Genomic DNA, 26,851 nt, shown 5'->3' with positions numbered 1-26,851 from the left:
CGGTAGTTATAAACCTGGTGAGCAAAATACAGTCTATGATATTTAATACAATTGAAATATTTAAAACCAACCATCCTTCTAAGCAAATATTTTGAATATCTTAATTAAATAAAATGTTTTCTTACAACAAAATTCTTGATAAACAGTAACTGATTTACCCAATGCAATGTCCTCCTCTAAATGCATACACGAATATGTGAGCTTTACAATAACTTGGTGAATCGGCTGGATGATTTTTCGCCGAGAGTCACACTTTTACCCAACGGTAACTAAAAGGAATAACAGTGTTTAACAGGTCGATAACACTACCTGATATGTATAGCAATATTTAACATGAGACATTATTTCCGTCAACCAGAATTACCAATTCATTCAATGAGACGCAAACTTAGTGGTCTATTACCAATTCATTCAATGAGTCGCAAACTATGATGGTCTATTACATGTTTAAAACTTGTATTATTTTGATTTTAACTCTGAATATATGTTCATCAAAGAAAGCAGTAAAATCATTCTCTAAAAAATATGTAGGCCTTCCATCATTTTTCTACTATCAAACAAGTGAAATCGATAAATAAGGAAAATCAGAGTACAGAGAATTTTTCAACGAAAACTAATACATTACACGATGTATATTAAAATATTTCCAAATCTGATAAATACCGGTAGTTATAAACCTGGTGAGCAAAATACAGTCTATGATATTTAATACAATTGAAATATTTAAAACCAACCATCCTTCTAAGCAAATATTTTGAATATCTTAATTAAATAAAATGTTTTCTTACAACAAAATTCTTGATAAACAGTAACTGATTTACCCAATGCAATGTCCTCCTCTAAATGCATACACGAATATGTGAGCTTTACAATAACTTGGTCATGATTCGGCTGGTAGATGTTCCGCATCACAGCCACACTTTTACCCGGGAATATCAGGGTTTAACAGTTGAACAACACTACCTGATATGTATAGCAATATTTAACATGAGACATTCTATTACATATCGCCTTTTGACTGTACGAGGGTCGGGGCTTGTTTCAAAAAGGGCCGTACGTCCAGACTTAGCGCTGTGCCGGTTTAAATACGGGAATAGTTCAAATATTTGTGTTTCTTTTAAGAGCGCATCGATATCTTTACGCCCGACCAAAGTTAAGCCAAAATTTTACGTCTACTCATAGGTAGGCGTAAGTGCGGACGTAAACATAATTAAGCATATAAATATTTTATATTATGAAAAGACGATTGTATTTTGTCAAAAATACGATTTAAGTTACATGTATCGTCACATTCAGATACTGAGAAAGAACGATTTATACTTTAAATATTAAATCTGGAATTTTATTGCCACGGGAGTTTTTTCCGGAATAAATGAGCACGAGAGAGAGAGAGAGAGAGAGAGAGAGAGAGAGAGAGAGAGAGAGAGCATAATTTACACAAAAGTGCCCTAATTTTAATTTTATGTGTTGCAGTAACTTATATTATATTTTTTCTAAACCATTTTTTTCCTTTCTACAACATTCACCATGAACAAATTAACATTCAGTAATAACTTTACCATTTGAAAATCTTTCATTAAAATTGCTTCCCGAGAAAAAAGCTATTTTTTTTGTAAATGATATATGAACAGTATATCTTTATAACCTACGATGTATGTACCTGTATATGCATTAATATTGAATGCAAATAATACTGAAAATCGAAGCCGATTAAACTCACTGATACTAATGCACAATCATAAACTTAATTTGTGGTTCTCTTTTTAAAGTGAAGATTATGATGTTATTGATACATGGATTTTAACTACAAGAATGATGACACATTAGAGTTAAGACAAGTCTACAATTCAAACTGATTTGATAAATACAAATTATTATTTCTAAATAGATACAGAAAGTGTAACGTATCAGAAAACATGTACATGTATAATAAACATTTTATTGCGCTAAAATACAAAGCATCGCGAAATGATTGAAAACAAAAATGCATTAATTTTGTTTTATAACCGCTAAAATTCATTTTAATTGAAATGCTCAATGACAAATGGCGACAAAGGTCAGGAAATTGGATGTAAACATCAATATGACATCTTGTAAATTTACACCGACCCAGTAAATTCAAAATTTTCAATATGATAAAAGTAATAAAAGAACATATATTTTGAACTACCTAGTTACTTAAAGTGATATATTGATTATTCAATTGAGAAACATTACACAAGTCATGTACTTCAACCAATATAATACAGAGTAAGCCCGCTTTAGATTAAACATTATACATGTACATGTATTATACGGATGATACATTTAAGAGTTCCATGTGTTTTTGAAACTAAATAAATACTCCTTGCGCTGGTGTTCCAGAAAATCATATACACTTCACCATTTATTGGTTTTCGTTTAATGTTTTATCTATTTGTATAACTTAATTTTGATATTATGTGTTTTTGTCCGGTAAATTGTTGAAGAAAAAGGAATATCATTTAAAAAATTTAACCTTTGTGTGAAACAAGAATTTATTACAAAAATTATTACAATTACAATTTCCTCGAAAATTGGTCATATTTTCACATGCTACATACACCTGTACATATCTGGAGTAATAGAAACAATTTTATGCATGTGCAGTGCTGCGTTATCAAGGACTTATGCTAAAGCTATAGTCTAAAGTTTACGCCTCTAATTACGCCGCTTTATGAAATGCAAAATACGCCCGACTAAGTTTCGGTGTAAGTCCTCGGACTAGACTAAACATGCTAAAGTTAAGCCAATATTTAGGCCTCTTTATGAAACGAGCCCCAGGAGGATATCATGTAGCATTATCTCCGAATAACAGCGAGGCGTTACTCAATTCAAAGAAGTTTCCAATGACCTGTGTGACGTAAACAGCTCTACGTGCCGAAATCATTCTTTTTCTCTGAGCGGCGTGTGTTTATACCTGTAGAACAGGTGAACATCTTATAGCGGTGTGTATTAAAACTTAGAACGTTGTTTCTTGTCTTGTTTCTGCTGTAAAACAGCTACCTTATTCAATTTTTTACTGGTAAAGTAAGTTAATATAAAGTTGTATATTTTACCGTAACGACGGAAAATCAGGACGATGTCCTGTCGTTCATAGGAAGCGACCATGAAAATAACTCAGATATATATATTGTTTGGCGATAAACCCCGGACACGAAGTGTTACGGAGGACACAATAACTATAATGCAACAAATAAAAGAAATGCAAAGTGCAGACCTCATGTTCTGCGAGTGCAAGTGCACCGCCACCATGGGTGACAAAACAATCTAAAAAGTAAAAAACTCAGTCTGAATGTGTTCAAGAGTTTAATGTTGACGAGCTTAAAAATCAATTAGGGATAGATAAAATCTTACAATCTATTTCCTCCCTCACTGACACTGTAAAACAATTTAGTAGTTACAATAGTATGGCACGTAATACGTGCAATGTAAACAACATGCGGTCCACCGAAACTACGGTGCGCACTTCGGGTAATAATTCTCCCGGTAATTTCAAACAAAATGTACCTAATAGACCGCTAAGAAATTTGGTAAACATACCTGATTATGACTCACGGCAGACTCTTAATGAAATCCCTGATGATTTTGACTTGATTTTTCTTATTTCAATGATCAAGTTTCTCCTTCTATTGAAGGTGTTGATCCTCAGGAAGGTTTTAAGGGGATTTTGAATGATGAATCAATTCAGATAACAATTGATAACAATGATTGGGATATCCCACAAAATAAATGCAAATGAAAAAAAATGGTCCAAAAGTAAACGCGGCACTTGGAAAATGCAGCCATCTCTATTAAGAGTAGCAAAGAAAGTATGGTTGATTTAGGGAAAAAATATGACAGATCAAAGAAAGCTGTAATTTATTGAAAGTTCCCCGGGTCAATAAAGAAATATGGGATGCCATGAACAAGCAGGCCCATTCAGATGATCTCACATTTTGAAAGTAATACAAACATCTTTAGCCACTGGTATGATACCTTTAGTACAAATGGCTGATATGGTTGTAAATAAAAAAGAACTTGAGCCCCAGATTTGTAAAAGGATGTTGGCTGATTCAATAAGTATGCTTTGCAATGCTTTCTATAATGTCTCTATGAAAAGAAGAAATGAAATCAAAAATGTTTTGAATTTTCGATATCGCAAAATTGCTTCTTCTGAAATCCCGGTTACTGATCCCTTGTTTGGAGACAATTGTGTCTCCAAACTACAAGAAATGGGTGATATAACTAAGCAAACAATTGGAATGTAATCGAACTATTATGCGAAATTTAAAAATACAACTCAAGCAAAAAACAACATGTCAAACCAAGGGTAACAACCCATCCAAAACCCATACAGAGGCAAAAACTGCCAGTATTCATCATACCCTTCCCACAGAGGCAGAGGTCAAAGGGGACAATTCCAGTACAGAAGTGCAATGAAAAAGCAGTATAGTTACAACAAGAAAAGGTGAGAAAACTGAATAAACCTTACTGGAAAAAATTTACAAAAGACGAATGGATATTAAATATAATTGAACCAGGTTATAAAATTGAATTTTTTCAACAACCTTTTTAAACATTTTTTCCGAAACAAATTCAATTTAATGCAATAGAATCTGAAATGGCAGCAAAAGAAGTAAAACAGTTGGTTGCTAAAGGTGCAATTGAAGAAGTAAAAGATATTTCGGATGCTTTTATTTCAAATATTTTCATTGTACCCAAAAACGATGGTAATCTCAGGCCATCCAGCACAGTTAAGCCATTCAGACAAAAAGTACGGGAAATGTGCATTATGACATCACAGTATAATTATTACAAACCTCGAAAATACTTATTAAGGTAATTATCCATACGTCACAAAACAACGTCTGACGTAATTCACGCGTTATTACGTTTTTTCCGTGCCCGATTTAATCGGAACCTAACGCTACGGTGTACATGTGTTTCAAAACAAAAAAATCAAGCTGATCTAGAAATTAATTCAAAACAAATCTATTAAAAATCCTGAAAACTGCAATCAATTAGCCTATTACTCAGCGAAATGAAAATTTGACTGGGTTGTGTCGATTGAGTACTCGTTTTGAAAATATAGACCGCTTACTTTTGTCCTGCATAAACATCAATTCATTACAAGGCTGAACTTAATCCAATTCTTTGAACATTAATCCCTGAAAGTCCATAAACATCCAAAATGAAATCCTGACCGAGATCTATATACATTCCAGTGCATAAATAAGGGAGATAAATACACAAGGGGAAATAATTTGACTTATTTCATCTTTATCCTATATTCGCTTAGCAACGAGCATAGATATATTTTCAACAACAAAAAATGTTTTTAGAATTAAAATCATGCGCTGAAGAAAAGTTATTTCATTTTAAGAACAGTCTTTAAAACCATTAAAAAAAGGTTGAATAGAGGTTCTGTCTTAAAGGCATATCAGGCTCAATAATCAGGTAGTTAGCATTATCCACGCGTGTGACTGCAATTTCTAAATACCGATCTCGATCCATAATACTTACCGATATCCAAAGATACAATCTTTTGCGGTTTAAATAATACATATTAATCAACAGTTTGTTTAAATCATGTTTTCTAATTAACAATAATTTTAACATATTTTTTTAGAATGACGAAATAATAAACCTATGCACAATTTAAATTTTACGGATCTTTTTTCAAAATATATATTTTAATGATTTTTACCCAAAATACGCCCATTGTGATCCTGAAAAGGCCGGTCCCTTGGGTAAATTTATTTCCAGTTGATTAAGGGCGTTAAGGTTTAAATAATATCAAAATTTTAGAGAATTCTGTACGTAAATAAAATTTTAAGAGCTTAAATTCTCTTTGAAAATTTATTTCATTTTATCTCATTTGTATGCGGATTTATCTTGTTTTGATAAATAAGCAAGTGTAACATAAAAATTTTTGATTTGAAATAATAATTCCTTTATTTTACATAGGATATAAGTTAAAAAATGATTTTGTGAAATTCAAATTTCAGGCTTAGGCTTATATTCTCTATGTATGAAAAAGCGCCATTTTCTGCAATCGGTTCTATTTTTAGCAACGACCCTAGCTCTTATAATACCGATGGACCACCCAACAGGGTAAAATTTGATGAGAAGATATCCTCAGATACATGTTTGAAAAATATGAAAAAATTCTGTACGCATTTTATTTATCTAGTGGGGTATGGACCATTACCTTAATCTATCTATTAGCAAAATTAACTTATACTAATCTTTTATTTGAAAACAACTAATGTTATTACTTACAATTTTGATGTCCGTTATATCGTACACACTGAAAAATAAGCGAGATGTCGTTCTCGCTGTACTACAAAATATGACGTCATATGCTTCAAAATGACGCATTAAGCTAAGGCATTAAAGGCTTTCATGCATTTTTATAGCGAAGAAAATAAATGTCATAGATTAACGGAAAATTATAAATAGATATTTTGTTTAACATTATTTTTAGTAGAATGTTACCTAGATAGTCTTATTTTCATATTGTTAAAAGTATGCATCGTATAAAGAAGCAACCTCGGTTTTGTATAAAATCGTATATTTGAGAGCTAAGTACCTAAATAAATCACTTAATTACAAGGGCATACACTTACCTGATCCTGACAAACTTTTACATGTGAATTTGAAATATGCTATGTAACTTAAAAACTTCTACGATCTTTGTAAAATCTTACAAATTACTTAATTTTTAATTAAATTAACCCTGTGACCTTTAAAATTTTTCAACATATGCATTATAAATTACGGTTTCTACAAACAATTATTCTCATCTTATAAAGTTCGCACCGTTTTTCAAAATCTACGATACAACATCGTTATTTTATAATTCAGTCGTGAATTTTAACATGATTATGCCCTTGCGATATTGATTTTTTTAAAATGACCTCAAAACCACAAATATATCTGCTTGTACCATGCTACTGCCATATCACGTGACCACTATGAACATAAAATATTGTACTGTTATATATGTATTTTAGAAATATATTGCATTTGAGTAACTGTTATTGATTTTAAAAAAGACATGCCAGTTGAACTAAAGTATACGTGTTTTCATCACAAAAAATTGTCTATATTTTTATTGGCCGCCTTAACTGTACTGCGCAATCATAAACTTGAAATATTTAAATGAATTTGCTGAATAGTATCATTTCAAACAGGAAAATTTGACATATGCTTTAAAACTGATTCAGAAAAATGATTATTTAACTTCAGTTGATTTAAAAGATGCATATTGTAGTGTCAGTGTTCACCCAGACTACAAGAAATTTCTAACCTTGGAACGGAAAATTTTTACAGATTTGTAGTACTTCCTTTCGGATTAACATCATGTCCAAGAATATTTACAAAGACATTGAAACCGGTATATGTATTTTTTAGGGAAAATGGCATAAGATGTTGCTATTATATTGATGATTCCCTGATCATGAATCAAACATTTTCTACATGTCAAGAACAAACAAATATAGTTATGTCAGAATTAAACAATCTTGGCTTCACAATAAATGATAAAAAATCTATAACCATTCCTTCACAGAGAATTGTTTCTTTGGAGTTATAATTGATTCAGTTGAATTCAAAGTTTATTTGACAGATGAAAAAGTTGAAAAGATTTTAAGACAAAGTCAATTAATTTTGTCTAATCCAAGAATTCAATTCCGGCAATTGGCCTCATTGATAGGTTTATTGGTTCATGCTTGTAATGCAGTTTTTGAAGGACCTTTGCATTACAGGACTTTAGAAAGAGATAAAGATCAAAATCTAAAATTGAATAATAATGATTATAATTCTGTCATGACTTGTTCTGTTGAAAGTATTAATGAGATAAAATGGTGTAGAAATATACAATCTCTAAATGGAAAAGATAATAATTCAAAAGACCAATTGATTTTTGTGTTGAAACTGATGCATCCTTGCAAGGTTGGGGTGCTGAATTTGAAAACAAAATGACAGGAGGTAGATGGACATATTGAGAATCATCATATCATATCAATATTTTAGAATTTCAATGGCCGTGTATTTTGCACTAAAATCGTTTTTTAAAGAATACAGTTCAATACATATTTGTTTCAAAACGGACAACACAACTGTCGTTTCTTACATTAACGCAAACGGTGGCATGCATTCAAAACAACTTGATGATCTTTCAGTAAAAATTTGGAATTGATGCATAAAAAGAGGAATCTTCATTTCTGCCAAATATTTGCCCGGATGTGAAAATATTTATGCTGATTACTTTCTAGGCAATTTGCTGATTCTACAGAATGGATGTTAAAACGTGATATTTTCGTGAGAATTTGTAAACAATTTTTTAATCCAGACATAGATCTTTTTGCTTCTCGTATAAATAGACAAATGAGAAAACTTGTTTCCTGGAGTTTTGATCCTGACGCTTTTCATATTGATGCTTTCACTTTATCTTGGTCAAACTTATGTCCATATATTTTTCCACCTTTTAAATTAATTGGTAGGATAATTAATAAGATTTTAGAAGATAGAGTTAGACAGGCAATACTTATTGTTCCGTTATGGAAAACTCAAACTTGGTTTCCGCAACTTATGTCTGTTTTGATTTCTATTCCTGTTAGAATTCCTCGACACAAGGACCTCTTAGTGATGCCACACTCAGGAGAGCTACATCCACTCCGCAAGATAACTCTAACCGCCTGTCTTGTATCAGGAGATCCCTCTATGACAAAGGACTGGCAAGATTCGATAGTGACATCGTCCTTGCTTCCTTACGTCCGGCCACAAACAAACAACACCAATGTTGCTGTCAAAAATGGATACGATACTTTGGTGTTCTAAATGGACAACCAATCCCTTTTCAGCCTCTGAAGAAATAGTTGTAAAATATTTGATTTCTTTGATGAGTAATAAAGTTTCTTTTTCTAGATCTGTTGTGAATGCTCATAAATCAATGTTGATTAACACTTTCCCATATTTTGGTGTTTTATGGGTTAAGGAACCATTATTGCTTCAAAAATTAATGAAAAGATATTTTAATTTGAATCCAAGTAGACCAAAAGTGAGAACATCATGGGATGTATAAAAGGTTTTGTGCTTTTTGCGCAATTTAATGCCAGTACATGAAATACCTTTACGTTTGTTAACTTTTGAATTATAAGCTCTGTTTGCGCTCACAACAGCTTCCAGGGCCCAGACACTTTTGGCTCTTGATTTGAGATATACGTCAGTGTTTGCCGATAAGGTTATTTTTCAAATTCAGAAGTTATTGAAGACATGTAAACCTGAAACTCCTGTACATATAGTAGTTTTACAAACATTTTCTGATGACAGACTCTGTGTTGTTTCCACGTTACATGAATATCTAAAAAGAACCAAAAACAATAGAAAATAATGTACATTATTTGTTTCTACAACACATTCAATCCTGTTTCAACATGTACGTTAGCAAGATGGCTGAAAAATGTCCTAGAACTTTCAGGAATCAGGAACTTTACTGCACATTCCTTCCGTGGAACTTCCGCTTCGGTGGCTTATTCGTCTGGTGTATCGATAAAAGAAATTATGGATGCAGCAAATTGGTCTTCGTCAAAGACAATCTTTAAGTTTTACAATAAAGAAGTGAATATAGCTGGATGTGATACTGATGGACATTTTGCGAATACAGTGTTAAATGGATAAACAATTGACTGTTTGATGATGGTGTACTCTTTTTAAATTGTTGATAAAAGTAATTAAAATTGTAATAAAAAAATATTCATTGTAATGTTTTGATATGAATGAATTTTGATATTGAATAAAATGTGGTTTCTTTCGAGGTTTTATGGAATTTTACGCTGAAAATATTATTGAATTTTTTGGAATAATGTCTTCATTCTAGATTTTTTGTTTGTGGCCAACACTTTAAATATGCTACATGATACCCTCGTAGAGCCGAAAGGCGATATGTAATAGAATGGACCCTCCTCCAAGCATCCTTTAGGATGTAAAGGATGAGGGTCATTCTATGTAATGAGCCTCGGGCTCAAGAGGGTATAATGTACCCAACCCGAATTGATAAAACTTTGAGGGAAATTACCCTCCCAATTTATATTTTTGGTTGTCACAAACAAGCTTTCAATAATGATTTTGGCACGTGGAGCTGTGTTTTATATACCACTGACCACAGGTGTGTTTACGTCACACAGGTCATTTTTAACTTCTTTGAATTGAGTAATGCCTCGCTGCACTCGGAGATAAGGCTACATGATACCCTCTTGAGCCTCAGGCTCATCACATTGAATGACCTTCATCCTTTACATCCTAAAGGATTTGGAGGAGGGTCCATTATTTCCGTCAACCAGAATTAGCGATTCATTCAATGAGTCGCAAAATATGATGGTCTATTACGTGTTTTAAACTTGTATTATTTTGATTTTTAACTGAAGGTATGTTCATCAAAGAAAGCAGTAAAATCATTTTCTCAAAAATATGTAGGCCTTTTGTCATTTTCGTACCATCCAACCACTAAAATTGATAAATAAGGAAAATCAGAGTACAGAGAATTTTTCAACAAAAATTAATACATTACAGGATGTACATTAAAATGTTTTCAAATCTGATAAATAATTATAAACCTTATGACCAACATACAGTATATGATATTCAATACAATTGAAATATTTAAAACCAACCTTCCTTTTAAGCAAATATTTTGAATATCTTAATTAAATAAAATGTTTTCTTACAACAAAATTCTTAATAAACAGTAACTGACTTACCCAATGCAATGTCTTTCCTCTAAATGCATACACGAATCTGTGAGCTTTACAATAAGTTGGTGATTCGGCTGGATGATTTTCCGCAACACAGTCAAACTTTTACCCAACGGTAACTTAAAGGAATTACCGCGTTTAACAGGTCGATAACACTACCTGATATGTATAGCAATATTTAACATGAGACATTTTACATGTGTCCCTGAAGAAACTTTAATGCGAATTTTACTAAATAAATATGGTCTTAAACCTGAGGTATCACGTAAAAAACGTACTAACTGCTTCTAATTTATTAAGAACTTTGACAATGGGAAATTTAGATAGGTTGATTTAAGGCCTCATAGGCCATATTCTTTAAATGTGAGCATAAAAATAAAATAAAAGATTATTGGCTGCAATATCAAATACTTCATAGGATTGTCCCTACAAATAAATATCTTTTTAATATAAAAAAAGTAGAATTTGCTGTTTGCACCTTTTGTAAAAAAATGAAGAAAGTATTAGTCATTTATTTTATGAATGTAATATAGTAAAAGAATTGTGGTGTGATGTTGAAGAGTGGATTTTTACACAGTTTGAAATCTCGATTACATCTGATATTCAATCACTTCTTTTTAACCTGATAGCTCTTATTGTGAAGCAATATATTTTTTCATGTAAATATAAAAGTAATCCGACACCAAATATACATGCTTTGAAATAGGTCATAACAGAAAGAATCTTAACTGAAAAATGTTTGCTGTTGAAAAGATGTAATTATAAGGAATACGAAAGCCACTGGCAGAATATCTGTGAAAAATTGTAGTTATTGAGATAAGTTTAACTTTTCTGTTTTTTGGGGTTTTTTTTATCTTTGTGAACCCTCATATCATTTCATTTGTTTTTAGTATAGCATAGTCCATACTTGTATTGTAATCCACCTGCATAATCTCTCTCTCTGTCTCTCTCTCTCTCTCTCTCTCTCTCTCTCTCTCTCTCTCTCTCTCTCTCTCTCAAAATCAGCTTCACTTCATATGAAATATACAAAATTGTACTATTAAGTAGAAATAGTATAAAGATTATCCAATATGTTTATATAAATGTTCCAATCATTATTATGTTATATATGTACATATGTTGTGAAATGAAAAACCAAATAAAAAAAATAAATAAAAAGATCAAACACAAATTTCCATATTTATTTCATAAATTCTAAAAACTGATTTAAAATGAAATTCCGAGGAACAATTCAAAATTATACATATTTTCAATACGCTTTGTATGCACTGAAACTTGTAGTAGCCCACAATGCATTGAAACTCATTCATCAGATAGGTCTGCCGATTAAAGTAAAGAAAGTAAATTTAGGTATCGACCTGCTTAATGAGCGATATTTTCAACTCAATTCTTTATTTCTTTAAGCTTTACAGCTTATCAGTATAACATATGTATAACATGAGGTGGTAGTGTATTTACAGGAGAACTTGTGCACGTACAGATATCGATATAAAGGATCAATGGAATTTAGACAATTGCGCTCAAATATAAAACTTCTTGATCTTTGCGTTCAAAATTTGCTCCTTTAATTTTTTTTTTGCGGTGGAAGTTTTCTTGGACAGATTTTAAGGTCAGACGACACGTTCCTCAAATTTGACATAACTTAGTAGAAATTGTTACTGATTTACTACTACTTTGACAAGTTTATTTTGCAAAAATTTAGGATACCTTACCGGGCATTTGTGCAAGACACAAGAGTATGCAATTTCATATATAATCTTGTAGAAGATACACTTGAATTGCTGGGGAGAGCACTTTTTTTACCATGGTTAATATTTTAAACAATTAAGGTACATAGTACATGAACATTTATGTACAGTCTACGACGTCACAAAGTTATTGATACCTATATTAGTTCTTTTGATATAAAATAATTTTTTTTAGCATTTGCATGCTTTTATAGGTCTTTTTCCCAACAGAAAATGACAATAAATTAAGTCTTACATATGAAAAGAAGAGAATTTTTATCTCAATCTTTATGATGAATAGGGAATTTTTTTCTGTGATCGTTGCAATAACCGCTATTTAATGATACAACACCGTTCCCGTTGCAACTAATAAATAAATGCTATAAATTGTTGCACCAAAAGTGAAGAATGTCGCTAATGCTAAATCGTTGCTTAAAATTCTTTTATTAAGCGTCACAATAAGATTTAAAAACAGAACCGGGCGATCTGATTTTTAAAGCGAAGTTTCCAATTTAAAAGTGAATATCATTTGTGGCAATTTAAAATAGGCGATCTGAAATTTACAGAGCCAACTTTTAGTGGTTAACCCCTTAGGAAAAGGAATGGCACCATCTTTTGTTCGATAGGCCCGGGCCCCACGTACTGAAAATACGCATGATGAACGGCAAGCGACCGATTTGTTTATTTACGGAATTGCGCAAGAATTGCACTTCGGAGGGTCTTATGAACCTTGTTCATTGACTGTTTCACGAAAAATTCCACGCACGAGCATTACTGCTCTGGTATGTAGGTTGGTATTTCTACTACGGGTCACACATAACTATTTTTAACCCGTTATCATTGACGCAGGTAGTTCCATTCTGAAAATGTATGCATTATTTTTAATATTCCTACGGATTTTTAAATGGCGAATTTGGATCACGTTAGGGTATAGATGGAAAGAAAAAGGTCTGAAAAGATACAAGGAGGAAAAAAACGCATAACATCTCAATAGGAACTAGGCATGGTGTAAACACGCAGATTACGGTTGAAACATTTTTCAAAGTGAAAGTAGATTTTGCAGGGTAGTGGTTAGTTTAAGGTGCCATATCTCACTGCATGTAATGTGTTATTTTTGTCTGTGGTATTCTTTACATGATTTTTTGTTGTATAAAGAAACAAGAGGAAACTAATTGTACATGTGGTCCTATATAGTTCTACCAAAAAACAATGTTTCATTCGCATGAAATATTTTCAGAAGGGGGGGGGGGGGTATTACAAGCACTTAGGTATAAATACCTTGAGTACAAGTGTACTTGTCTGAATGACTATTGGTACTCTCCCTGTTCAGGCCACCTAATTTATGCTGCATTGTTTATTGGTCAACATCTGTACCGCTCATAGACAAATACATGATAATTAATATACACATTTTAATATTCATAATATGTATAGCATGAATACATATCTGTATATAATATATATATACACATACATTTACTGAGTTTGAAATAACATTTAGTTTCACCCATAAAACAGAAAAATATTTAAAAAAAAATTGAAACTTGGGATGTCATTAATGAGAGCAAAACTACAAATCATAATTTAAGATAATTTATTACCACATCAACATTTATCAATACATGAACGAAAAATAACAACCAAAGCGCACGGCATGCACAATTAACAAAAAGCACTGAAAATAAAGATAATAGATGCTCCCTAAAAGAAAAATGTTTCATTAGCGCACAAGATACAGATGCAGATAATGAGTTTTCTTCATCTTCATGCATAAACTGTCAAGTTATATGCAATGTTCATTGTAATACATGCCCAAGAGCAAGAATCACAAGCAGAATGGTTAGGATTGGTAAGACAAAATTTCCAGAGTGCCTAAAAAAATGTTGACATATAACAGAATATTCAACATGCATGTACAGTATGAGAGTCAACTTGTGTTGATATTCTATTGGTATAATAGCATTCCATATTATATATGTATCTAATAATACAGAAGCATGAACAAAACTTGTTAATTAGATATCATAAGCTCTTTTCCTTTTCAGTTTTTAATGTTTAGTTGTAAGATCTGAGTAAATAATTACCAATATTGTATCAAAATTAAATGATACCCACTGCAGCCAAATCACAAGACATCAGTTTAGTAATGTCATTAAATAGTGGCAGATATTGTGAAATGTACACTCATTAGACTAAGTCTACTTTATTACCATTCTGGAGCCATATTTGGATGATATGTATCTCTAACAGTGTAATTTGTCAGCTTACGATTCCTGTTCACAAGGTCATAGCATGTTTGATCTTAAGAACAAATTATAAGCAGAAAATCATAAAAATAATTAAATTTGGAATTAAAATGAAAATATATAACAATTTAGCAAATTATGACGTGAAATACATTGTACATCAACGTTATACACGTGCATTTAAAATCTAAACAGATTGTAATCTTAAATGCATTGTATAGTTGATCGTATATCTTCAATCAATATTAAACTGCATGAGCTAAGTTTATTTGCTAAATGGTGGACTTTTTAAATAATAATTGAAACTGACATTTGTAAGCCTCTGCTGAGTTGTAGAATGGTAGCATCGCGGATCATCTGTACTGCAATCTGCGCCAAAATTTTCCTGAATTACTTTCCCGTTGATGCTGTATTCCGTACAGAAACCTAAACGAGTATTGAAAAAAAATTCATATAAAACGACATATGCGAGGTAAGGGAGGTTCGCCCCCGGGAAATTTATTAAATATCATTATAAAATTTACATAGTAAATTCGGTATAGTTGTCCTTGGACCCCTCCCCCTAACAAAGATATCATCCTTCGGACCCCCCTCTCTCTTGCGGTCATCCTTTGGATCCTTTCCTTTCCGTGAAAAAAAAATATATATCCACGCATAGATAATTTTAACCTGAATATTAAGGAACTATGCTGAGGAAACATTATTGAGTGAAAACTAAACATTTCAAAAATGCTTCATTTTAGAAAATCACACTAAAAATAATTAATAGAGCTACATAAATTAATTAAATCAGTAATTGATTGGTATTGAAAAACACTATTTTTTCTGACAAATAAATTACAATTCGATTTCATATCGTACCAAATATAGTTCTATTAAGGGCACACACTTCCAAAGTGGCATTCCTCCAAGCATAGATGACGCAATGGTACTGGAACTGATGTCACCCTGTGTTGAAGGAATCTGAGCAACGTTGTTCAACGGATCAACAATTCATCTTTTTGGCCGCAATTTCCCTCGATCTGAAGTCTGTAGGACATTGTTCAAAGTATCTAACTGTCATGGCAGACTGTTCACAAAATGTGATAAATGAAACCTTCCAAAAACGATATTAAATGGAGCTGATTCATCTGTACAACTACACTTTAAAATATTCCTTCTTTAAGAACAAGACAATGATAAACGTTAGATCTGTTTTTAAAAATCCTGTTATTAAAACTATTTTTTCTTAATGTGTCTTTTTTTGTATCATTATCATTAAAAGTTGAACGTAGTCCTATTCTCGGCACTCAATCGACTCCAGTACTGAAAATCATTGCAAGCATTTAATGAAATAATAGCCAACGTCTGGTCTCCAATTACCATTGCAACAGATAGTGTTCGGATTACTAAATGAATTATTTTCAGGTCGCGTTTTCGAATAATCAAAATTCGTGAAAATGAAATTAATCAAATGAGGATTTATGCAAAGAAGGCTAATCAAGCATTAAAAAAGTTAATAGGTATCACATACATGTAATTAATAAACTAATCCATTAATTATAATTATTATGTAATACATTTTACCTTTTTAAAAATGGCCATTGTTGACAGCAGTAAAATCCTCCACACAAGTCCTTCCCTCATCCCCAGGAAAAAGGAATGTGGTGGGGTTTTTTTAACTCAAAAAACCTGTATATTTTAGGATCATCAGAAATAATTCAAATATCAAGGAAAGCGGGTTGGCACTAGACCATTTGTTTTTAAGCTAACTGATATCAACTTGTCATTTAAAGCCCTATATTATACAGTTATTTAATGCTTGAGCAGTCAATAGACCAAAATATTTTTCCCGAGGTGCAGGGAACAGCTCAGTATGATCTATTGCCCGAGGCCAAATAATTTTCCATACAAACTAGTTATCTTAGAAAATTATACATCTCGCTTATTTACACCGGCAGAATCGGTAACCTTTTAAAGTTAAAAATATACAAATTAAATAAAATAATTTCTTTATAAGCATACAAAAAAACCAAACCAGACTGCATCATGGGAATGTTTAGATAAGGGAGCCATTTGCCTCTGTCCCCTAAATGATTAGGTTTATCCAACCCGCATGTTATGCATCAATTGTAAACAAAGCAAACTTCAAAAATATTAATGAACAAAATGTACCCGGGTTTATTTTTGATTTGCCAAAACATTATGACCTTTATTTATAACGATACCAAAGTCGTAATACAATTATAGCCTCCTCGACGTTAGAGTCAAACTTTAATATGAGACGAAATATATGTAACGCAATACTCATTTTTCTGTCGTTTTTTTTTAAATCAAATTTTGAACATCATTTTTTTTTATTGAAATATGGCGTTATTGACCGGAAAATATACTTAGCATAACCATCCTTTAAAAGCGGTCACAAAGTTTGATGTAAAATCGGACTAAGCAGCTATAATTCATAGTCAAATTTATATAATTATGCGTAAGAATAATGATATAGTTAAACCATATGTTTCATTAAAAGAGCGGGAAATTTGCGTCAAGTGTTAATTGTTTTATCCTTAATCGAGTGATTTTTTTCCATAGTATAATACTCTGTATTACTGTTGCTTTTAAAAATGGAGTTCTCCCTGATGATCAAAGGATAAAAGTAAGCGACAGTGTACGAGTCCCACGTTGAGATCACGAAATTCTGGAAATTCAATATATGATATAATGCACTTATGACTTGTATTGATCGTTTAAAAATCTTCAAATAACGTGCTGTTGGGATTTGCATGACGTTCTTTGCACTAGTACTGCTTTTTTGTAAAAAGAAAATTGAAAAGCCAGACTGACTTCATCGAGAGTCGGATAAATTTCACTTATTCACATAACTATATAGGGTAACTGCTAAGGCAAGTTGGTTTTTATTTATACTACAAAACTTGACAATCATTGTCTGGATATTGACCAGAGCAAACCTATATACGTACATATGTATATGAATTCTAGATCTGGACCAGAACTTTTTTTGTCAGAGTCAAATTTCAATGTCGTGTCTACAAATATTATCTCACCAAGCATGAGCTTATCATCACAAAACCATTAATCGGCTTAAGTGAATCTATAGTATGAAGTCACTGTGTCGTCAATAAATTGATAAGTTCACGAATTTAGCAACATGCATCTGAATATTAAACCTTTTGAAACCTGAAAGATCATTAATGAAAACAAACCACAAAACCAACATATAAAGACCTATATATATCATCATCTGGTATAAGTAGGCTAAGTTCCAGCTATATAATATGATAATGGGTATGTATAATATAACATTCAGATGAAGTTGTACATGTACATTATTTATTTGATTACATGTGATATAACATAATAGTATTTTAGAACTGTATAGTTCATGCACAGCAATAAGTATTTTCCAGAAATATTATTAGATCTAGGTACTACAATAAGTCATGTCCATCCTAAGAAATAAACAACAGTAAAATATATACATTCAATTAATTGTAAGTATTTGACTGTCTTAACATGATGGATATAAATAATGAATAAAAATTTAAAAAAATATAATCATAAAGAATCCACTCATTTATATACATGAACGGAAAATTACAATCCAGTTGCATTATAGACATATGAATGGTACTAATGACGATAAACATATATACTAATACTAAAGTTTCTATTAGCTGTAAGAAGAAAATATTTTCAGTGTTTTAATTGATTTAACTGAGTTTTAACGAACATCTTCATTATTTTACAAATTGTACAATTTAAAGAAAAATAAACTTGGAAAATACAATGATATTAAACTTAAAGATTTAATTTGTTTGCAGTCTATCTTCACATAAGACAAGTTGTATGAAATGATCATTAAAAACATGCGCTTGAATCACAAGGAGAATGGTCAGGATTGGTAAGGCCAACTTTCCACAGACCCTACAAAGATGTGGTCAGACAAATTTATTATTATTAAAACTTTATATCACACACAGTATGAGAGTCAACTGACATATGTTTGAGAATTTTGAGCGAAGGTTGTTAATAATTCTCTTTAGTTTATAAATGCTTATTCGTGCGCTTTAATCTTTGCTGAAATAAATGATATAATTGATTACATGCATATTGAAATTGAAGATTCGCTACTCGACAATCAAAAAATAAACTCTCTATAGAATGTTGGCAGATATTACGGATTTAGGCGCATACGTATGTTACCTTTCTGAGTTTGAATTTGGATGCTTCAAATCTGTAACTGTGTATTCTCTCATCTTACGATTTCTTCTCACCAGATCATAGCAAGTTTGATCTGAAAACAAATGGATCAGCTAGGAAAAGAAGCAAAAGATTCTATAGGAAGGTGACAGAAGGCAATTGTAGTGGCATAAAATATTTCAACATTAAATATATACATTTCACATTAAAACTTTAACAGATTACAGGGTATGAATAATCATTACCGTTATTTGGATTTCTCGACTTAAAATTGAATTAAATTATTTTGATTTTCTTCCTGAATATTTTTAGTTTAATTAAACTGACACTTGTATGCCTCTGCTGAGTTGTAGGATGATGGACATGGCGGGATAACCTTTGTACAATCTGCTCCATAGTTGTCTTGTATCACCGTCCCGTTAATGTTGTATTCTGTACAATAACCTAGTAAGTGTAGAACAAAAATTGTTATTATTAATGATTCAAAACAATTTTTTCATAATCTAAATAAAGAGGATGAGTATATATTGACAAAGCAAAAGTTTTAAGTTTTAAGTCTCTTAAGTTTTAAGCGGTTCCAAAACACGCTCTCCCTTTGCTAATATTGAGAAATATCCAATATTTTTAATTACTTAACAATATGTTTCTATGCCCGAAGATTTACATAAAATTTCTAACCTTGTATTTTTGTTAAAATCAGTCTGGGTAACCTTTGAGGGTTACTTTTTATATACAAATGTATGAAGCTCAATGTCTGATAATCCGGAGAATCTTCGATGAATTAAGGTACTGTGGAATCATTAGATTTTGTGGTGGCTCAATTTTCGTGGAATTCGTGGGTACCTCTCATCCACGAAATAACATCCTCCACGAATTGGTAAATTAGGGTAATAAAGTCATATATCCTTTTGTAGATATATAAGAATACACGAAATTACGCCCCCACGAACCTGTAAAATTTAAGCCATCCCCAAAAATTGGCCCTCACGGAATTTTATGATTCCACAGTATTTCGCGGATCGATAAGGATTTGCACCTAGAGTCATATATCACTTACTCGTAATTAAACGACGTTTAATCTTGTGACCTATAATTTGATCTTCACAGAGTTTAACACTGTGACGGATAATTATGTCAGTGCCAAGGTGGCGTTTTTGCACCCGTCTAAGCTGCATGTATTGAAAAATTCAAATACGTTATATGATAGACCATTGCTTGAGGAGTTTAAAACCACCTTTGTTATTATTGTATCTCATCCCTTCAGGTGAAATGTAAACCTTTCGAAAATAAATTCCTAGAATAAAATAAATGTTCCCATAGGAAAAACAATATTCCTAATGCCCCAGTCACACATTCACGGAATAAATGCCGGATTAGCTACGGAAGCGATCCGGAATCATTCGTGGCGATATGTATTGACCCGTGGCTTTTCCGTCTGTTATCGTATCCAAACGTAGCAATACTTGTATAGCTGCGACAATTTTTGAACATGTTCAAAATTCCACTACGGATGAAACCACCGTAGTACTTCCTTAGAAAAACTTACTAAACCGTTTTAGAACGTATAAATCCGTAGTAATTCGTATGTATCAATTTGTATCCATTCCGTAATGCATCCGTACTAACTCCGTATCATTAGATTTTCCGGTGTCAACCGTGCAAATATTCCGTAGTAGAACCGTAGAGTTGATCCGTGAATGTGTGACTGGGGCATAAAGGAAATTTGAAATTTCCTATCGGAATACAAGAACTTTCTATAGGAATTTCAATTCCGATAGGATTTGATAAAATCCTAGAGTAAATCTTAATTTCCTTTAGGAAAACTACCTATCTGAATCAAATTCTCAAAGGAAATACATTTCTTCTTTAGGGAATATAATTCCTATAGGATTTTTTTTTATAGAAAATCCAATGGGATTGTCAATATTTTCTGTAGGAGAATCATTTCTCCTTTAGTAATTGTCATTTTCCTATGGGATATTAATCCTTAAAGGTAGATATCTTATCTGTCAGGTAAAACGCACTAAACACAAAAATGGTTATATTCTCTCTGGACAATGGTTTATCATTTGGTGTAGATGGATTTTTCCGAAACTGCATCTCAAGCGGGTGCAGAAATGCAATCTTGGCACTGGCATAAATATCCGGCACAGTGTTGTATATAGTCAACGTTTGATGTCCGTCAAGAAAGAAATTCTAAAGTTATTGTATTGAGTTAACAACACCTGGTCTGGCCACGTACATCCGAACGACGGGTGCAAAATTTACATTTATGAATCATTTTCCCCCCAAATTATTATAAACCGCGTTATCCATATTTAACTTTTAGCTATGAAGCACTAGCAAAACATCATATTAATTCATACCAAACAGAGAAAAATGTAACAGATCATGATTAGTGTTTTCATTCAAACACTAATTTGAAGGATTTTTTTTAACGTATTCGAAAAAAGAGAACAATTTTATCAATTTGTTTTTATTCCGTACCAAATATAGTTCGGTTAAGGGCACACACTTCCAAAGTGGCGTTCCTCCAAGCATTGATGACGCAATGGTACTGGAACTGATGTCGCCCGGTCTTGAAGGAATCTGAGCAACGTTGTTCAATGGATTCACAGTTCATCTTTTCGGCGGCGATCTTCCAGGATTTAGCGTCTGTTGGACATTTCTCCACATATTTTATTGTCATGGCTGACTTTTCACAAAAGGTGATGGCATGAACCTAGAAACAAATGGACAATATAATAGCTAGCTGCATGTACACTGACACACCTATGCAATTTTATTTTACAATATTCTTATCTAATAAACAAAAAATTATGAAAACTCTTAATTTTTGCTTGTCAAGGTTTTTGATAAGTCTCAGCCCCTCCTTTCAATTTGCTACCGACGACACTGCCACATATTTGTTTCAGGGCTAAGGCAATAGCGATTCACGATCTCAAAATTTTGCCACGAGTATGAATATTTAATACAACGAGCAATGTAATAAGTATGGTTCGGTGTTTTAACAACATAAAATAGGACCAATCAACATATGAAATTAAAACATACGGTTTACTTCGATAGGTTGCTTAGGACCCATTGAATAGTAAAAATTGGTACAATTTTTATTTTACCTCAGAATATATGTATACCATGAACAACAGTAAAATCGCTTTCTCGAGAAAATGTAGGCCTTCCATCATTTCCCTTTTAAAAAACAAATGAGATCAATTGATAAGCAAAATCACAGCACAACGTATCAAAAAAAAAGATACATGTTCATACAAAAACTTAACAGGATTCAAATCTGATTATCAATGAAGATATTGATGACCAAAACATAATGTAAGCTATATACTTAAAATGAAATTTTTAAAATTAACCTTTCTCCTGAGCAAATATTTCCAACTGACACCAGGAAGCAACACAGAAGCGATGAAAAACACACAAAGAAACAATTTTTAAAAAAGAAACTCTCCGATTGACATTTTTAATTCACAATTTTGTGTTTTAAGTCAAACACTTTGATAACACGAAAAGCGAGTAAAAATGTTAGAGAAAATATAACGATGCACTTATATAGACCGCTTTTGACGGTCAGGGTAAATAGCTTAAATGATTGTTCTGTAAATGTTCTGTTAAATATAATTTTCTGAATAAACATGTTTATATTTATGAAAACTTTTACTCTTTTAGTTTGTGAGTTCTTCGATTCGGTATCGCCACCCCATGTCAAACATAACCGCTACCCCGAATGCTGCGTTCTACCCGGTGTAAACGTGATATATACTATCATCTATCTGGGACCGGATCGTATATCATTTTACCCATTCTCTCACCAGATTTCGTGCTACACAAGCTTCACTTACACCTAATGATAAACCTATTTAATTTTTCTTCAAGGAAACTTTTATTTTTAAACGCTTTTTTATCTTTTGTTTTGTAGGAGAACGTTGCCATTGTACTTTGATGACGTAATGATAAAATGAAGCTTCTTTAGGGAGTACGTTAAAAGAAACGAGCAAAAAAATCGTATACCTTTGAAATTTAATACACATAATAATGCTTTCCCCAAGGTTATTTTCGTAATTTTTGAATGAATCCATTATACCAGTCTACATTGGTAATACTGCAAATATATAGTAATAATATGGTGCATCTGATATTTTAAGATAACCACTATTTAAAACCAAACGGTAGAATATAATATTTTTTTTACATATAAAGTAGAAAATGATATTGCTAATAACGTACATGTAACAATTGAGTAAAATCGATACTGTAGTATTTTTATTAACAAAGCCCTGGCTATAGGTATGCACTTGCAAGTGTTTTTTTTTAAGTAGCACCCCTCCGAAAAAACAAAAACAAAAACAGAACATCGCCAAAGTAGAAGCTTCTACTATACCAAATAGTTTCACAGAGATATCAATAGTTTTTTGTTCGTTTTATTTGCGAATTAATTTAGCGAGGAGTTTTTGTTTTTGTTTAATCATTAAGTTTTTAATAAAGACTGTGCATTTGGGCACATATACAATGCGTATGAAATTCCATGAACTACTTTACACTGCATTTGTCTGCACATTGAAGAAATGGTGGATTGATTTTATGACGCTCCTTTCAAAAATTCAATGCACTGATTTATTTCTACTAGACAGACATATTTTTGTTAATAGCCGCTTACAAATTTTGGTCGTTCTCTGGCGTTTTGCCGTCATTAAAAGCATGAAAGAGAGAAAGAGGGAGAAAGAGAAAGAGAGAGAGAAAGAAATAGAGAGAGAGGAAGAGAGTCTTTACTACACAGTATGCATAATTACAATCCAACAGAGCCCGACTTTGCTTTGATTTTAATCTGCTTCGAAGTGCAGAAAATGACAATCCCATATATTCCTATAAAAAATGTACCTGCATGTATATTGAGAAGGCCCTCAAAAAGAACCAGATGATAGGTTATTTCTGTAACTTTGCAAATAGACTAGAGTGGGTGTAAATTACATTACATGTGATTAAAGATTTTTCTATTGTGGATTTTTCGCAAAAAAAGAAAGAAAAACAAATCGGCCTTTTAGAACATTACATTTATACGTTAGATACATAATAAGATTTAATTATAAAACATATTCTAACGCGATAAGATTGCGTAGGACCAATAAATTCTCTGTACTATATATAATTCCAATTTTCCTCAGAATATACATGTATGTTCAACGTAAACAACAGTAAAACAATTCTCACAAGAGAATACAGACCTTCCACCATTTCCCTATTAGCTGATATCGATTGACCATATTTAAAGCAATCATTCTTTTTTGTCCATAAAGAAAGTTTGTTTTAAATACGGCTTATATCGAATTCTAATTGGATTTTTAATATATCAATTAAATGAAACATACTCTTGCTAAAAATCCTAATATCATTTAATATCATTTACTGAATAATTAAAATAAGTTTTTTAAGACAGTTACAAACTTACCACAACTATTATCCCTTGATAATGGCATACCACATGCAAACGGATGGTTTATATACTCAAACAGTTGTACGCAATGCTGGGTTTTCCATTGCTTTCTAATTTAAATCTTTTAAAACATTATTTAAAGATAGTTTTGATTTGCACGTTTGAGTTTCCACTTTGAATGTTTTAAAGCACAGCTAAAGGCTCATCTGTTTAGAAATGCATTTCTTTAAGTGTATGTATCTGAAAAGTTTTACGTGGTGATTGCGGTTATGTTTTCTACATATTTAGAGTTGGAGTCCTGATCTTACTTAATTTTAATCCATTTAATGTGGTATAATGTAAACTAGTCCTGTTTTATTATGTATTTTTGACTTACTCTGTAAAGCGCTTTAGAGCTTTATTAAAGAAAAAGCGCTATATAAATATTATTATTAGGGTTTTCCGTCTTCAGCGGAAGACCCTTCTATTATTACAACGGAAGACCCTCTTGTTATTCTCTTGTTTCTTTTTATTAGGGTCTTCCGTTTCCAACGGAAACGGATATTATGAAAATTTTCATATTTTTACAGTTGATAGTGAACCTCTTACTGATTGAGAATATGTAATTTGTTTTAAAATGGATCAAGGCATTGTCGAGAAATTTAGCATCAAAGTCCTGAAGCGAGAGTCCGAGTACCTCAGTCGATAGAGTCGTGGACAAGGCCCAGGCGACCCGGGTTCAAGCCCCGAGTGCCGCAAAAATTGTTCCCTCATTTTTTGCTTAGATTTACGATTTTATCGTTGAATTGATGAATTTAATCTAATCTACTCAAAAATCGAACGGAAGACCGACTCGTTGCACGCAACGAGAACGGTCTAGTTATTATTATTATTTCCTTCCAACTTATTGTACACCTGAAACTCCTTGCCAAATCGTATAGTATTCTTTTCGTAGTCTTTAGATTTTATGCATTTTTTTTATTTTATGTGTAAATTGTGTTTGTAAACAATGCATTGATTTGTTTATTGATGATAGTACGATCCTGGCTTGACAAAACTGGGCAAAATTGATTATTTCATCCCGACCAAGTAACACGGTGAAGTTAAGGCTCCCCCTTCCCTAGATCCTTGCATGCTAAAAAATTTCCCGCTTATTTCATTCCAATTTCAACGGCCCTTGAAGGTTAATAACAGTTGATGTTAAAATTGGAATTTGAAAAAAATGTACTCGGAGCCTGTGATCGCTGGAGGAAAAATTAAAAAGCAGCATAAGTGTCGAAACGGGGAAAGGGGGGGTCGGCACTTTTTTGCTCTTTTGGTTTTGATGATTTAAACTATATCTCTTACTATTTCTAGCAAAGATTCAGGTCATGCGCGGTTCTGGGAAGGGGGGGGGGGTCGGGAAGCCTTTGAAAACACAAGCTTCACTTCCAAGTGAAAACGGATATAGAAAACCGGTGTCTATGGAAGCGAGTTATTGAGCCGTGATCTCTCTCTCTCTCTCTCTCTCTCAAATTAAAACCACATCCAATGATGTTCTAGAACATGTAAATTATATAAATTATTGTTAAATCTGGTGCTAATGTATAAAAACAGTCAATAACAAATATCTTTTTTTAAAAGCTGCATGGTCTGTTTTTTCGTCATTACAGTATCAAATAATTTTTCATACAAACCAGTTATCTTAGAAAGTTATAGATTTCGCCTATTTACACCAGCAGAATCGTTTTCCTTTCAAAGTTAGAAATATTCAAAGTAGATCAAATAATTTCTTTATGAACATACAAAAAAAAAACCAGACTGCAACATGGGAATGTTTCGAAAAGGTAGCCATTTGGTTTCGTCCCCCGAATGATTAGGTTTATTCCACCTGCATGATAAGCATCAATTGTAAATAAAGCAAACTTAAAAAATAATGATGTACAAAATAAACCTAGGTTTATTTTTGATTTACCAAAACGTTATGACCTTTATTTATAGCGATGCCAAAGTCATAATACAATTATAGCCTCATCGACGTCAGAGGCGAACTTTAATATGGGACGAAATAACGCGATAACCTTTTCTGTCGTTTGTTTTCAAATCAAAATTTGTACATCATTTTTTTATTGAAATATTTCTTAATTGACCGAGAAATCTACTGCAATGTCTTTTGTTATACATATACTTAGCATAACCATCGATTAAAAGGGGTCACAAAATTTGATGTAAAATCGGACCAAGAAGCTTAATGCGTAATAGTTATGATATGGTTAAACCATATATTTTATTGAAAGGGCGGGGAATTTGCGTTAAGTGTTAATTGTTTTATCCTTAATCGAGTGATATTTTTCCATAGTATAATATTCTGTATTACTGTTGCTCAATCGCTTTTAAAAATCGTGTGTTCCCTGATGATCTAATAATAAAAGTAAGCGCCAGTGTATGAGCCCGACCTTGAGATCGCGAAAATATGGAAATTCCATATTTGACATAATGCACTTATGACTTGTACAGGTCGTT

At 32.1% G+C, this 26,851-nt stretch overlaps 1 protein-coding gene and 2 pseudogenes across 1 annotated transcript; 1 reads left to right on the top strand and 2 right to left on the bottom strand.

Annotated features, from left to right (window-relative positions):
* Window positions 1-3,458: 3,458 nt before the first annotated feature.
* Window positions 3,459-8,844, top strand: LOC128185214 (uncharacterized; annotated as a pseudogene).
* Window positions 8,845-14,201: 5,357 nt separating this feature from the next.
* Window positions 14,202-15,727, bottom strand: LOC128184183 (uncharacterized; annotated as a pseudogene).
* A 2,571-nt stretch (window positions 15,728-18,298) lies between these two features.
* On the bottom strand, window positions 18,299-22,166 carry LOC128184174 (uncharacterized). Its single transcript, XM_052853539.1, has 5 exons — window positions 22,047-22,166; window positions 21,415-21,649; window positions 19,255-19,371; window positions 18,931-19,021; window positions 18,299-18,651 (listed from the first exon to the last, which is right to left on the bottom strand). Exons 1-5 carry the CDS (start codon window positions 22,113-22,115, stop codon window positions 18,534-18,536), a joined length of 630 nt encoding a protein of 209 aa, XP_052709499.1. The 5' UTR covers window positions 22,116-22,166; the 3' UTR covers window positions 18,299-18,533.
* Window positions 22,167-26,851: the final 4,685 nt, after the last annotated feature.

Source organism: Crassostrea angulata, chromosome 5, assembly GCF_025612915.1.
Source record: "Crassostrea angulata isolate pt1a10 chromosome 5, ASM2561291v2, whole genome shotgun sequence".
NCBI lineage: Eukaryota > Metazoa > Mollusca > Bivalvia > Ostreida > Ostreidae > Magallana > Magallana angulata.
This window is presented reverse-complemented; position numbering and strand designations above follow the sequence as displayed.